The sequence below is a fragment of the Phyllostomus discolor genome, chromosome 8, assembly GCF_004126475.2.
Source record: "Phyllostomus discolor isolate MPI-MPIP mPhyDis1 chromosome 8, mPhyDis1.pri.v3, whole genome shotgun sequence".
NCBI classification, from domain to species: domain Eukaryota; kingdom Metazoa; phylum Chordata; class Mammalia; order Chiroptera; family Phyllostomidae; genus Phyllostomus; species Phyllostomus discolor.
Genome location: NC_040910.2, coordinates 44,766,457 through 44,782,989, shown reverse-complemented (window position 1 = coordinate 44,782,989; position 16,533 = coordinate 44,766,457). Strand labels below are relative to the sequence as shown.

General features: G+C 41.6%; 1 protein-coding gene across 1 annotated transcript in view; it reads right to left on the bottom strand.

Moving 5' to 3' along the window:
• The window catches only part of LOC114502617 (adhesion G protein-coupled receptor E3), a 52,497-nt gene that overhangs the window by 791 nt on the left and 35,173 nt on the right, over nt 1-16,533 (bottom strand). The window contains exons 9-15 of the mRNA XM_028519677.2: nt 11,766-11,933; nt 8,501-8,698; nt 7,983-8,218; nt 7,416-7,482; nt 7,153-7,244; nt 5,317-5,485; nt 1,502-1,598 (exon numbers count right to left, since the gene is read on the bottom strand). Coding sequence (XP_028375478.2) covers nt 1,503-1,598; nt 5,317-5,485; nt 7,153-7,244; nt 7,416-7,482; nt 7,983-8,218; nt 8,501-8,698; nt 11,766-11,933 — 1,026 coding nt within the window. The 3' untranslated portion in view covers nt 1,502. The remainder of the gene's footprint in view (nt 1-1,501; nt 1,599-5,316; nt 5,486-7,152; nt 7,245-7,415; nt 7,483-7,982; nt 8,219-8,500; nt 8,699-11,765; nt 11,934-16,533) is intronic.

The following is a 16,533-nucleotide window of genomic DNA, read 5'->3' as shown; positions in this document are numbered from 1 at the left end:
CCAGTCAAGCACGACTTTTCCCAGCAGTGGTATTGCCTGGTTACACAACTGACTTTCCAATGCTAGCAAGTTTCTAGGGGACAGAGATAGAAAGTTAACCCAAGGACAAATTAGTTCATAGAAAGGGTTTTGCTAGCTTTTACTCATACCCTGTGCCTAGAAAAATAAAAGCTCAAGAGGTTCCTTTAATTAAAGCAAATGTATTTCTTAAAAGGTGTTTATATATATTAAAAATGTAAAAATAAATATATAATATAGTCTCTTTTTAAAGATATACTCATGGATTCTGACAATGTTAAATAATAATAATAATAATAATAATAATAATAATAATAATAATAATAATAATAGCAACAACAACAAACCACTGGCTGGAGTGCTGGCAACTTTGGGAATTATTTTGGATTATCTGGCAAACTTTTCAGAAGTCACAGGCAATGGTTAGCACCTTCCACAAGCTTATTTTTATTAATAATGATTATGCCTAATAGTAAAAAATTCTTTTCTGGTCACCTGACATACCCAGGACTTTTTTTTTCCTGGTCACATTTTCTTCTTGATCCTTTTAGAAAAATTTTCAATGAATTTTCCTTTCCTGACTCAAATAAGGGATGGATGTTTCTTCAGTGACCTCAACATTGCTACTGTTGGAGAAAATCACGTATTATCCCAACAAATGAAGAAGATGATATATCAAAAATTTCTAAATTTTGTTTAGTTTAAAAATAACTTATTCTACATCTTTTTGGCTAGCAGATGTGACAGGTGTACACACGGGAGGCATAAAACCAAGTGAGGCTGAGAGAGTTTTTATGGATTATGAGCTTTGAGTCCATCTTGCTCGTCTAGTGACTTCTTACAAATATGTCCTCATATTTCTTGACAAGAAGAAATGAGGGACAGCTATGGAGAAGAGTCTTGGATAGTGCTAGAAGCTTGATCTTTGGTGCACTGAGCCTGAGTTAGTACAATGCAAGAACAGACAAATACCAACAACCAAGTTTCAGGGAGGTTCCCTTTCTAAAAAGACCCTTTCTTCTCCTAGGAAGGTCCCACTATTCTGTGCATCCCTGCCCTATAGTTATGTTGAACAGCTGGGCTGGAGTTCCTGTCCTGGGGTCCTTTCCATGATATCTATCAACTCGACTGGGCTTATGTCCACCTCTCTGAGGAATAGTAGAATTTCAGATGATGACCACTGTGTGTCTAAGATTGTGTCTCCTAAAGAAGTCTACTTTAGATGGTAGCGGTGCTGAGGGTATGTTTTACCCATACTTTTTTGAATGACAAGAACAGATATCAAAGCCAGCTTAAGCACAGTGAGTGAGCAGGGTCACCAGGAACAATACAGTGAGAATGAGGAATGCTAACCAGGTCATCAAGAAAAAAAAAAACAACACTTCCCCAAACCTTCTAGGAAGGGAAGCTCATGGTAAGACAAGGAGAGGAAGTTTAGGGTGACAAGGGGTGAAACATTAGAATAAATCACAAGCCCTCTTACCTCACTGGGATTTAGAGTAAGCGCCAAACTTGCTGGAAAGTGTAAAAGTTTCAGACTCAGGTTTAGGTTTCATGATGTTTCCAAACCATTTTTGAACCTGGAACATTACAGGAAATACCAGGATGGTTTTTGTTAATATTAGAGAAGAGAAAAGGCAGAGTTGGGAAGAGTAAAATGACATTATGAAAAAAAAACTTTTCCTGCAAAATGTAGTTTATATATACAATAAAATGTTACCCAGCCTCCAAAAAGAATGAACTTCTGACACATACTACAATGTGGATGAACCTTGAAGATATACTGCTGAGTGAAATAAGGCCGTCACAAAGGACAAATACAGTATAATGCCACATATATGAGACCCTTATAACAGTCTAACTAATTGAGACAGAAAATAGAGTGGTGGTTGCCAGAGGCTTGGCAGGGAAGAATGGAGTGTTACTGTTTAGTGGGTATAGAGTTTCAGTCGAGACTGAGATGATCAACAAGTTCTCGAGCACGACGGCGGTGGCAGCTGTGCACAGTGTGAAGGTGCTGAATGCTGCCAAACTGTACACTGATATGTGGCTGAAGTGGTAAATTTCATGTTATGTATATTTTACCATCACAGTACTTTGCATATCACAGAATATATCTTTGTTGTAGAAAACTTATAAAAATGCTTATGCAGAAGAAGAAAATAGAAATCATGCATAATTCCTCAATCTAGTGAAAGACAACTGATGTTTTGGTGGTATCCTTCCATGTGACTTGGTTTGGGGTCCCTCAGAAGCAGACTCCAAGATAGGGTTCAAATGTAAAGAGTTAATTTGAGGGGTGACCTCGTGAAACACTAGTGGATCTGTGGGGAAGTGAGATAGGGAAGGGAAAGCAGCCAGTAAAAAGTACCTCATCCTTTCCACTGAGTTTCCACTTGGACAACTGTGGCTCTGTCTCATTGAGGAGCTCTGGGAAACAGCATAGGAAACACCTCAGAGTTATCCCACCTTGAGGTCAAGAGATCTGGGACATTTATTCACCAGCTCCCAACAGTCATTAGTTGATGGCTGCTGCCATTACTGTCTGGAACCACCAGCTTGTCCTGTGCATGGGCCAGGCCTTTTCTGTGGGCAGTAAGAAGCCCACAGGCATAGAGTCACAGGTGTTTGCAATAAGCAACCCTGGGCATGTAGAGATGAATGCCTAAAGGACATGAGGGGGCCATGAACAGTATCTGCAGCACCAAGGTTTCCAGCCTTGGTGCTATCGACATCTTGGGTTGGATCATTCTTGTGATGGGGGCTGTCCTATGCACTAAAGGATGTTTAGCAACATCCTTGGGCTCCACCTTTCTACTTTGCCAGTAGCATCTCTCTCTCCAGTTGTGACAATGAAAAATGTCCCTAGACATTGCCAAATATGTCCCCTGGGGGGATCATTTGAGAACCGTTGTGCTTTGCCATATACATCCTTATCCACCAACAACAGAAGCAATAAATGTTTATACACATTATATAAACAAAATGCAGCCCTTCTGGAGCACCATTTTGAAACTTGCTTTTTTCCTAATACAGTTTGGATATCCTTCCAGTCCCAAACTATTCTTGCGCCTGAACAAATTTAACATTGGATTGTTTCAAGCCTAATCTCGCCTTTGCTCTCCAAGAAGTGTTGGCTCTGTCATCTCAGTTTCTTCCTCTCCCTCATCCACTGAGGAGATGTTCTTCCCTTGCTAGTTTGGTTCTTTGGGCACCTAAATGCAGAGTGGGGAAGAAAGGGAGGGAGGGAGAGAGGGAGGGGGACAGAAAGAGGAGGAGGAGGAGAGGGAGGAAGAGGAAGAGAATAGTACTAGTAACAGGAAAGAGAGTGTGTCATTCAGGATGTGTTTTGCTACATTAACAAAGTCAAAATCTTAGTGGTCAAACCCAACTAAGGGATTCATGGACTATGTGTCTTCTTCTGGGTATTTGAGAAGAACTTGTATAAATAAAGATCTTGAGTGATATTGTATTTCTTCTGGTTGCTGAACTATGTTCATTTGTCCATTGTCCCTCCTGACCTGGACCATGTGGACCCCAGCTTCATTGTGGTTTCAATCTTTTCAACATATTTCATGGTTGCATAGTATCCTGCCCTACAGAGGTAGTATAATTTAGCTAAATCTAGGTAGAAGTATGTCAACATAGTTTGATAGTATACAGTAGGGTTTCATCATGTCTGGGGTTCAGCTCTGGAGACAATGTGCAGCCCAAATTACTCCTGTGTGCCCCTCAGTAAGGGGACATCTTACGACCTTATCTCAACAAGCCCAAAGCAGCCAGTATTTCTGGAGTGATGGACTCACACCACTGTTTCTTTACTTCAGTTGTAGACACATGAACTGGCTTGTATTTAGCAGTCATACTGAATATAAAATGTATACCTTGAAAAACTGGAAGCTTGCACTATGAGATGCCTTAGGAACTGAAATGAACTGAGGGAAGAGTACACAGAATTCTCTTGCATTGTGCCCACTCAGGTGCATACACCCACAAGAAGAGTTGCCTATAGTTTTCTTTGACCATATGTGTGAGCTACATTGGCTTTTAATTGGGAGGGATGAATGGATGGATAGAAGGGTGGAGTGTGAATAGATGATGTAATAAAGTATAGCACAGTCTTAGTCTAGGTGAGTGGTATACAACAGGCCACTGAATGTTATTTCATTCAATGTTGTTTTGTTATAATGTTGATGAGATGCTGTAAGAATTTAGCTTATGGTAAAACTAGTTTCATTCTACATTGTTTTGCTTAAAGTTGCAGAACTTATTGACAATATTAAGTGAGGACTTACTATATGGATATTTGCTGTATAATTCTTTCAACCTTTTTGTATGTTTGAAAATGTTCATAATAAAATGTTTGTAGGGGAGAGATGAGGGGTAAATGCAGACAAGTGTAACTGAACAACAATAAAATAATTTTAAAAATGTTGGAAAATTTAGCTTATTATGCATGTTATACTTATTGTTCTTATTAAAAAATGTTAGTATGGGAACTATACTACCACATGGAAATGAGTTTAATAATTTATGCATTTAAATAGGATGGTAGATTGCATTATTGATCTTAATTACTCATTCCCCTGAAGTACTATTACACCCTGACTATTACATATAGGAAAGCTGAGGAAAACCATGCTATTTCCTTGATACAGTAGTTATTTAATTTGTGAAAGCCATTAATAAATTGACATATTTTCCCTGGCCAGGTAGTTCAGTTGGTTAAAATGTGGTGCCATTGCTCCAAGGTTGTGGGTTTGATCTCTGGTCAGGGCACATACAAGAAGCAATCATGAATGCATGAATAAGTTGAAAAGCAAATTAATACTTTTCTCTCTCCTTTCCTCTCTCTCTCTATATTCAATAAATAAAAACAATTAAAAAGTAAGTTGACATGTCTCACAATAGCATCTTAAAGTAGGGAAAATACAGGTTGTGTTTACACATTGTTCACAAGTTCATAATGAAAATTTAGAGAACATGGATCTAAATGTTCATGAAACTGCATACCTGCAAATTTTTCTAATTTAAAAAGACACTAACAATAAAGACACTAACTTTAGTTGAGTTCTGATAATCCACTTGGAGGGGAGGGGGGAGATGGATATGGGGGAAAATAGGGAAAGGGTCATCAAGGAACATATGTATGAAGGACACATGGGCAAAGCCAAAGGGGGTAGGATTGAGGGTGGGAGGTGGGGGTGGGTGGGGCAAGGGGGAATGGTGGAGGGAAAATGGGGACAACTACTTGAACAACAATAAAAAAAAACAATAAAGAAAGGGGTGAAAGTTTACCTGCTGGTTGAGGAGACAGTACACCAGGAAAATGAAGACACCCTGAAGGCCATTGATGATGGTGAAGAGATAGGCCATGACCCAGGCAGCTGGGCCCAGCTGCAGGACTCCCAGACACCACGTGCAGCCCAGGATGAAGAGCTGAGCTATAGCTTTCAGCGTCAGCATCCTGAGGGGAGTAAAATGCAAAACTGTGTAAAAGCTAAGGATGGATGTGGACACTCCTGTGGTATAGTTCTTACTGGTGAGGACTCTGGAGCTAGACTGCCTTGTTTTAAATCCCAGGCAGCACTAATCCACTGTTTGACATTGGGTAAATTACTCTGCCTTTCTGTAACGTGGGTCCCTCATCTTTATAATAGTCCTATTTCATAGGACTGCTGCAAAGACTGAATGAGATTTTAACATATGTATTTAGGGCAGTATACAGAACAAAAGTACCATGTATATAGAAAACATTCTAAAACCAGGGGCTCTTTATCTCTTTTTCTTTTATAGATGGGGGCGGGGAGGTCATATTCTTTGTTACTCAAACAGGGAAGCATTAGAGATAAAAAAGGGTGCTATTAATAGTTACAGTGGGTCAACAGGCATTAACTGGGACTGGCCTAGGCAAACTGAGATATAAGGTCACTATCTATCTATCTATCTATACACATTTATGCCCAATTTTAAACCATAACGTTTTATGTGAGAAAAGCTGGTTGAGGACTAATTTGCATAATGTGTTGTCTATTGGATGTGTGCATGTCTGTTCTATAGAAATGCACAGAAAAAGCTCTAGGGAAAATATCACACATATTATATCATACTTGTCATAAAGTGTGTTAACTCCAGCTTTCTTGGGAAGTGGAAGTAGCAGGAAAAGAGGGAGTTATCCATTTTCACTTTATATATTTTTAAAAAATGTGAAAAAATTTAACATGCTATTTTGTGATTAAAATGAAAAGAGTAAATTATATGTTCTAATTAAAATGGATACCACAAAATAAAAAATGCTCATAACCCCCAATTTTTTGAAATACACAGTATTATACAAAACATAGTTTCATTGAAATCTTTTACAAATCCATTACACACAATTCTTTGATGTACATTTAAGTTTGTTGTAGTTAGCCAAATCAGTCTGTCCCTGTGGGGTAAATGCAGTTTTGTTGGGGCATCCTTCAGAAGTGCAACTTTTAGAGTTTCTATAGAATTTAAGCTTTCAGTGACTGATGGATTAACAAACTTAAGTTGGTTGTTTTTGATAAAAAAGAGTACTCCTGTGTGCATCTTGTGTTGTATGGCAGAAATTGCTGTTTTTTCCCCATTCTCTTCCTCTTCCTTTTAGGGTTATATCTCTTCCCATTTTGAGTTTTTTCAAGAACACATGGCTACCAAATGAGAGACTACATAGCCCAGCCTCCCTTGAACCATGTGACTAAGGTGTAGGCAATAAGGTATGAGCAAACAGGGACCATGCAACCTCCTTCCTATGGATGGGGAATTGACAAAGACAACACCCTAGGGAATGGTGCAGAAACAAAATAGAAAGAACCTGAGTCTCTGGATAACTTTGTGGAGCAGAGCCTTCCCACTTGCCCTGGACCACTCACTGCTGGACTGTGTCATGAGAGTAACATAAACTTTTGTTTTGCTCTTTTTTAGTGGGAGCCTTTTTGTCTCAGCAGCTTAGCCTACACTCTGGTTAATACAGACACAGGGAGATGACAGTGACCTTGCTAGTCTCTGGAGCCTGATTGTGGGGTGTATGTGTGTGTAGACACATAAGAAGGACAAGAAGGGGTTGAGTAGAGGCAGAAGGGGTCAGAAGTACCATTTGCTCTATCTTACCTTATATTCTGGATGGTTGACACTTCACTGTTGAGGGAGGAGAGTTTTCTCTTCAAAATGCAAAGGACCAAGAGAAAGAATACTAAATTCACCTGCAGGGATGATGCAGACCAGGAAGAATGCAAATTAAAATAATGTAATGTGTTCATTATAAATTACACACAACTACTTTCCCACACATGGGACTGAATTGGTAGCAGGTGGAAACCATACAATAGAGACAGTGCATGTCCCTTGTATGAACACTGGAGCCACATACTCACACAGATAATGGCACAGACAGGGCCAAGGAAACCCCAGATGAATCCTTGTTCCAGGTCAAGCCAGCAACTGAGAACAATGGGAAAAGGGACACAAAGAGAGATCAGAGAAAACACATGAAATGAACATCAAGTGACACCTTTTCCTAACAGAGAACTTTTCCGTCATCTTCTGAAAATGCAAGCTGATGGCAATGAAGGTTTTGATTGTTCACTACCATGTGTTAATGCTACATTAAACAATTTATAAGCACAGTCCTGTTGAATTTTCATACCAGCATCATGAGGGTGGGGCAATGGGGATAATCATTATCCTCATTTTGCTAAAGAGGAATCTTAGACTTGAGAATTCCAAATTATGGGAGGGCTAGAGCTGATACCTAACCACAAAACTCCTTCCTTTCAGACCCTACCAAGCTGTTACCACCATCTTTCCCTGCCTCTTTGGGGGAAAGGTCAGTGGTCTTACACTCAAGGAAAAAGCAGAGTGCGTTTGCTATGGGGATCTCAGTCACCATCATCAGTGCTGCCCCTAAACTGCCCATGGCACAAGGTGAAGGTCAAGCTCACCGATCAGGTGTTCCATAAAGGTGAGGCCGGGATGCTGCAGAAATGGCCACAATCACAGCTGGGACTCCATAGCCGATCGGAAACATGAACCACTTCATGAATCTGTTCACACTGGAGTAGTTGACCACAGTGAGGTTGCGTGCAGTGAGGAAGAGGTGCAGGCCCTCCAGCAGCATCCAGATGAAGGAGGCCAGGTAGAGGTAGTGTAAGGCACCTGCGATGATGGCGCACAGCACCTGGGGGAGAAGCAAGTGTCACCATGTGGGATACTTAAGATGGAGTGTGACCCTAAGACCTCTCCTTTATATTGGCATTGAGTTCAGAGCACATTACATTAAACCAAGGTCATCAAATGTAAAAGTGTTTGGTAATCAACGTCAGCCCTGCCCACGTTGGCACCATCCCTCCAACCTTTCCTAGAACCCAAGAACATCTTATTAAGGGGTCCAATACAACATGGTCCCATGAACTCCACATCCCCCAGGCAGGACAAGGGTCCTTTGGGACAGTGTCAGTACCCTGGGCTCTGTTCTGTTGATGGCCGTGAGGAAGAGCAGGTGGGCCAGGAAGAGGCAGATGCAGAGTTGCAGGTGGAGGGAGGTGCTGGTGTTCTGGATGGCTTTGCATAGCAGGAAGGTGAGGGCCGCCAGGAAAAGGCACAGCAGAGAGAGGCTCAGCACCACATAGGTGATCACGTCCAGGATGGGATCTTCCTCCTGGGACCCAGCAAAGAGAAGATCTCAGTCACACTGTCCTGCTCTGGGATATGGTTTCTCCCCTTTGGAATAGGGCATCCTAAACACAGGCACAAAGCCTGATGATAGTGTGAGAGGTTTCTGTAAGACTAAGGTTTTTTTTCCCCCAGCTTTACTTAAGTATACCTAATATGCAAAATATTGCACACATTTTGTGCAACACACTGAGTGCACACATTTTGATGAGTTTAGAAAAAGGCATATATCCATGCTATCATCCCCACCAAGGTAATGAATGTATCCATCACCTCCAAAAGATTTCTTGTGTCCCCTTGTTTTTAAAAAAATATGGTAAGAACACAACATGAGATCCACCTTTTTAGCAAGTTTTTAAGCACACAACCCCTTATTGTGAACTATAGGCTCCATGTTGCACAGCAGAATTCAAGTTGAAATGAATTGGAATACCATACTCAGTCTTGCACCCAAAGAGACACAAGTCCTGTGTAGCAGAGGCTATAACTTCTTTGTACTCACCTCTATCTTCCCTTGAACTGCTTTCTGTGAAGCCCAGTGACTCTACCTGAGGGTATTTCCCTTGTCATAAGAGTGTGCTTGGACATGCTGGAGCAGGTCACACATGCCAAGGTGTAATGCCTCTGGAAGGTACCCTCAAACAATAATAGTTGGGGAATTGGCAGATAAATACCCCAGCTCACTCTACCTCTGATGGGAAGGCTCTGAGGTGCCTGTTCTACGATAGCTCCCAGAAGTACCCAATGGGATTGAGCCCCAGTTATCCATGGGGACAATTCTCTCTTTGATGCATCTTTTCCTGGCTGTCTTCTCTTCCCTGCCTCACTTCCCTACTGTCCTACTGAGGTCTCCTGGCTTCACCTCCCAGAGAAACTACTTTCCCTCAAATTCTTGTCTCAAGACCTGGTATCTAACTAAGACAGGGTATCAAACTAAGACACCCCATCTAATTCAGCTCTTGGGGACTCATCTCATTAAAGACAGGGACCAGGGATCTGATGAGCCATACAGACTTAGCCAGACTCACTAATGGGAAATGATACTCACCATCCCTTATAATTATGTGGGGATTTTCATTCTTAATGTCACTTTATAGAACTTTCGTATCCTTTGCTTTTTCCATCTTAAAATTGTGAAATATAACACATATACAGAAAAAAGCATAAAAGTCAATCTGTCATATGATTAATAATTATTAAGTGAATACTGATCATGTACTAACCTGTGGACATTATCCCAGATGCTCTTCCTAATTGCAAACCACCTTCTCCCCTGGGAGTAGCCATGGTCCTTTTATGATAAGTTTTACCACCTCTAGATTCAACCCCTGAGAACATAACTTAGTTGTGTCTGTTTTTCAGCTTTATAATGATGGAATAATACTCTGCTCCACAATGTCACTTAGAAACCCGTGATAACAGAGGCCCCACCACCTGGAGTGTGTTGTTTCCTCATCACCTGGGAGTGTTCCACACGGAATTTGTCTATGCCTCATCTCAGCCAAGCAGCATTGTTTTTAACAGCCCCTGACAGGAAACAACCTACATACTCATTAACCGTAGAATGGATAAGTAAATTGTAGTAGAGTCATGCAAGGGAATATTACATGTATACATCAATAAAAACTAAGGCCATGCCCAACTCAGATGAATTCCATAAATGTAACAATGAATAAAAGAAGTATTTAATGTTTTTAAACCTACTTTAGTTTCCCCACTGCCCTGTGTAATAGGAGAGGTTGGAGATTTCCACCAACTGTTGTTGGGGTACCACTTCCATCCCTGAGGAGAAGGACGTAGGACTTCCTGTGTGCCGCCACCCAGCCCATGTCATCAGTAAGCTCTCTGACTCCACCCCTAGGATATGTGTCTGACTGTGTCCCACCACCTCAACTGCTGCCACCTGAACGCTGACCACTATCCTGTCTCTGTGAGACCAACCCCTTTTTTTTATTCTCACCTGAGGACATGCTTATTGATTTTAGAGAGAGGGGAAGGGAGAGAAAGAAAGGGGAAGGGAGGGAAAGAGAGAGATAGAAACATCGATGTGAGAGAGAAACATGGATTGGTTGCCTCTTGCATGTGGTATGACTGGGGACTGAACCTGCAACCCAGGCATGTCTTCTGGCTGGGAATCAAACCCACGACCTTTTGGTTTACCGGATGATGCTCCAACCAGCTGAGCCACTCCGGCCAGGTCTGTGAGTCCACTCTTGACCACTGTTCATTCTTGACTTGAGAGCCAGAGGGATCTTCTAATGACATAAATATGCAACGTTTGTGATAGAAACCTTCCATTGCCTTCCCATTGCAATTCGAATGAAACCTGAATTCCTGACACGGCATTCGAGGTCGGGCACATTTTTCTGGCCTCCATGTCTGTGACTAGCCCCCTTCCCACTCCTGTCATTTACTCTGTTCCAGCCACATTTTTCTTTGGAACACACCAAATTTCTTCTCTCTTCAGGATCTTTATGCACACTTGTGTTTCTTCATCAGATGCTCTTTCTGAGATCCTTTCCTAAGGCCTTTTTTTTTCATTGAGGTAAAATCCAAGTAATATAAAATTCACCATTTTACAGTGTACACAGTCAGAGGCATTTATTGTATTCAGTGTTATGCAACCAGTACCTCTGTGTAGCTCCGAAACATTTTCATCACCCCTAAAATAAAACCCTATGCCCACTAAGCACTTACCACTGTGCATTCCTCCCCTCAACCCTTGGCAACCACCAGTTTGCTTTCTGTCTCTATGGATTTGCCTCTTCTGGACATTTCATGTGAGTGGAATCACGCAATATGTGGTGCTTTGTGTCTGACTTCCCTCACTCAACGCATGTTTTCTAGGTTCATCCGCATCGCAGCACTACCAACTCTTAATATTCAGATTTCAGCTCACATATTTAATCCTCCTCTGAACTTCCTGTCCAACGTGGCACGCCTCTGCAGTCACTCCAATCCCTTGCTCGTTTTCCTGTTCTTTATAGCTCTTACCGCCACCTAGTAGGAGCTCAAAAAGTATTAGCCAGAGGAGTTGAATGTTTCCATCCTACCTGGCTGGTGATGGCCATGAGGACAGCGAAACTGGACAAGTGAGTGCAGTTGCACGTGGTGTGACTCTTGTTCACCTGGGCCAGCGTGCAGCCCTCCCGCGACCAGTGGCCACCCTCCTCCGTGCTTTTCCAGAAGACGCACATGACGTTTTGGCTCAGGTGTTTCATCTGAAAACAGAAAGGGCTCATTGTGTTTTTGCTCAGGAAGAGCAGCCCTCAGAGTGTCAGTCTTCACCGGGGCGGGGAATAAGAGCCAAAGCTGAGAAGTGACTCCAGTGATTGCTCTTTCAGGTGAAGGGGTCGGCCACCAGGACACCTGTCCCCATAGCCTCACCTCTACTTGGATTTCACAAGACACAAAACAAGTCATTTCTCTCTGTGAAAGCCAGAATTTTATAAGATGTCATGGGTTTTATGACTTTGTCGCCTGTCATGAGAGTCAGATAAAAAGACAATGTAAGGCTCACATGGTTTTCTCCCAAATAGTCTCCAAGCCAAATTTCTCTGGTCCCCCCAACTCCACCCACCACCACCAAAAAAGCCCCCAAAGAAACCTAAAACCAACCAGAAAACAAATTTCCCTGGTCTCTCCACACCAGTTCTGTCCTTGAAAACAACAACACAGTAATTGCTTATGTAACATGAGGGGTGGAACAGGAAAAAAAAAAACAACAACCCAGGAAACAGAGAATAAAATTAGCCTCTCACCTGTTCTCTTTGACCCAAGGGCTCCAGAGCAACAGTTCATGGGGGCAAGGACATGAGTGACATGCTTTCCTGTCTGGGGCTTGGATCTCCTTTGATGAGCCACTGGGCCATTCCTAGATTTCTTGCTCCACTTTTTCTGTGCCATACCATACATAAAAAATTCCATACCTAGATTTTATGCATCAGCTAGAGAAAACCTACATTTCCCTACCTTCCTCCTTTAATTCTTAAGTTTATATTTTAAAATTAGATTAATTTTCTAGTTTTATTCAGACATAATTGACATACAATACTGTAAATTTAAGGTGCAAAATGTAATTATATATATGTATACACACATACAATAAAATGATTACCATAATAAGTTTAGTTACTATCCATCACCTCACATAGTTACAAATTTTATTCTGTGGGAAGAGCTTTTAAAATTTACTCCTCTAGCAACTCGCAGACACACAGCGCAGCCATTGTTCACCAGAGTCACCACGCTGCACGCGAGGCCCCAGAGCACATTCTCCATGTGGCAGGAGGTTCCCACCCTCTGATTGCCCTCACCTGTGTCCCTCACCCCCGCCCCTGGCAACCACCATCTGGCCTCTGTTTCTTGAGTTTGGCTTTTTCAGATTCCACACTGAGTGAGATCATACAGTGTTTCTCTTTCTCTGCTTACTTAGGTCACTTGGCATAATGCCCTCAAGGTCCAGACATGTTGTCACAAACAATAAGATTTCATTCTGTTATTTTCTTGACAGAACTGAAAGGAAAAGGAGCAAACAAATTTTACTGCATCTGTGTCTGGCTATTGCCCCTCCTGCTTTTAAGAGTTTGGACAGAGAATTGGAAAAGGCAACAGATTAAATAAAAGGGTTTTACTGATGAGTTATGTGATCTTAATAATACCAGCCTTTTGTGCAGAAATGAATATTATATCTCAGTTCAAATTTCACAGCTGCGGCTAAAATAATTCCATGCATTAGAATAATGCTGCTCCAGAAAAGTAGTATGTGAGACACATATTATTTTTGTAATTTATAATTTGAAATGTAATGTAATTTGAAATTTTCTACTAGTCACATTCAAAAAAGGTAAAAATAAACAAGTCAAATTAATGTTAATGATATATTTTATTTAACTCACTATATTTAAAATAGTGTCTGTTTCACTTTATAGATTTAATCTATTACATAGTAGACTAAAATTTTAATTCAGATATAGGGCAAAATACTGTAAATATTCTTTTGGTGTGCCTAATATGTTGTGTCCCTGAAGAGTATACATGTGTGTGGTTAAGAGGTAATTCCAGGCTTTGGCCAGAAGCTCAGTTGGTTAGAACACTGTCCCAATAGTGACCAAGGCTGCAGACTCAATCCCCAGTCAGGGGACATACAAAAATCAACCAATGAATGCATAAATATGTGGAACAACAAACTGATGTTCCTCTCTCTCTCCCTCTTCTTTTCTGTCTCTAAAAAAATCAGTAAGTTAGCCCTGGCTGGTGGCGCAAGAGTTGCTGGTTCGATTCCCAGTCTAGGGCACATGCCTGAGTTGTGGGGCTTGCGAGAGGCAACCAAACACTGATATTTCCCTCCCTTTTCCTCTCTAAAAATAAATAAAATCTTTAAAAAATCAATAAGTTAAAAAAGACATAACTCTAGAATGCTGCTCCAGGTCCTTTTCTCTTAATATGTTAACATAAATCAATAGATAAAAATTATTAAAGAGATAGTTTGAATGTTTTTTTCTTACTAAGTTTTTGAAATCTAGAAATACTAAGTCTTCACAATACTAAGTCTTTGAAATATCAATCCAGACCTGCCACATTTTAATTAATTACTTAATTATTTTCAAGAACAAAAAAGGGAATCTTATTGAAAATTTTTGTGGAACATTGAGGTAAGTGGTTAACATTGCAAAGAAAATTGCAAACCATTGTTTTCCTATGAATAAAAAAAATTTCTTGTAAGGTCTCTATTATTTCCTGAAAGTTCCCCTTAATTTTTCACTCTATCCTAAACTTTTCTCTGCCCACGGTCTCTCAGCTCTACATCTCCATTGCTTGTCCACCATTTTCTTTCTATAGAGCAATTTTTCTTGCTCTTGGCACCTCTAATGTGCATACTGATCAGCAGTTAGCAGGCTATGGTACCCCCATCGCCAAGTGGGACTCACCATCCCTTCCTGTGTTCACCACTTTATCTTCCTTCTTTACCCCATCCTTTCTCCTTACTTGTTATTTCTGTGTTTAGTCATCATTATCCAGTTCTTTTATCTTCCTTTCACAGGAGAATCTGTGCCACTTGGGACTACAGGTATTATTGAGATGACCATTCACAAGCCATAGTGGCAAATGAAGGGGAAGTGAAAGAAAGTGACTGATTTCCCACCACCTCTTCCCCTTTCACCCTCTACTCCTTCACTCTCCTCCCTTTCCCCCATCTGATGAATAGAAACACTTTCTGTTATAAATTAATTATTCACTAGGGAGGTGTGATGAGAGATTGGGGAACCAAGGTTTAGTATCGTCTGGATGATAAATGTCAAAAACAAAGTTCCAAAGCCTGGCTGGTGTAGCTCAGTGGATTGAGCACGGGGTAAGAACCAAAGCATCGCAGGTTCAATTCCCAGTCAGGGCACATGCCTGTGTTGCAGGCCACGGCCCCCAGCAACCACACATTGATGTTTCTCTCTCTCTCTTTCTTCCTCCCTTCCATCTCTAAAAATAAATGAATAAAATCTTAAAAAAAGGTAATGAAGAACTGTTTAGTTTATAAAAAAACAACAACAACAAAGTTCCTGTCTTCAAGGATCACTGGACTTCCGGCAAGATGGAGGAATAGGTGGACACACCGTACCTCCTCGTACAACCAAGATTAGAAAACCAATAATTTACAACAATAATTTACTATCAGAATAACACCCAGATCCGGCAGAGGATTTATCTGAATGGAAGTCAGGCAGCCAAGAAGTTGAAGTAGATGCATTCATCTGGACTGGTAGGAGAAGACCAGCCGGGCGGGCGTGGGGCTGGCTCGGGCCGGCGGCGCGCGGAGGTCGGGGGAAGGTTTGGCGCGAAATAGGCACAAAAGCCATCCGGGGGTGCAAGAAGGCAGCGGTGATCCCTGAGTACGCAAGCTGCGGCTGGCAGACCCAGAGGGGCAGCGATTGTGGACCAGGGCAGAACTCGAGGCCCAAAAGCCCAGACAAGGGTCTGAGTCCAGGGGAACGGAACTACCGCCATTGTTTTCTCCCACCCCGCTCCCGCCCCCGCCCCGCCCCCACATATAACGTCATAATCTAGCAACTGGGGCGCACAGCCCCAGTGAACACCTAAGGCTCCGCCCCCCACCGTAACAAGAGCAACCAGACCGGAAAAAAAAAAGGAGAGACGGGGAAAAAAAAATGTTTTCAACAGAGCAGATCAGTCCCCCGGGACTCATCCTTTTGAGCGATCAAGAATCAGCCAATCTATCAGATGCGCAGTTCAAAACACTGGTGATCAGAAAGCTCACGGAACTGGTTGATTTTGGATGAAATTTAGATGAAAGAATGCAGATTACCATAAAACAGATGCAGGAAGACACGCGGAGGAGAGCCAATAGTGAAAGGAAGGAATATGAGTCTCAAAACAATACAGTGGACCAGAAGGAAGATAGAATCAACCAAGCAGGAAAGCATGATGAAATAAGAATTCAAAAAATTGAGGAAAAGATTAAGAGCATCCAAGACACCTTTAAACGTTCCAATATCCGAATTATAGGGGTACCAGAATCAGAAGGGGAAAAGCAACAGATTGAGCACATATTTGAACAAATAATAAAGGAGAACTTCCCCAATCTGGCAAAGGGAACAGTCTTCCAAGAAATCCAAGAAGCTCAGAGAGCCCCAAAGAAGTTGGACCCAAGAAGAAACACACCAAGGCACATCATAATTGCATTAGCCAAGGTAAAAACGAAGGAGAGAATCCTAGAAGCAGCAAGAGGTAAGGGGACAGTCACCTACAAAGGAGTTCCCATCAGACTGTCAGCTGATTTCTCCAAAGAGACCTTACAGGCAAGAAGGG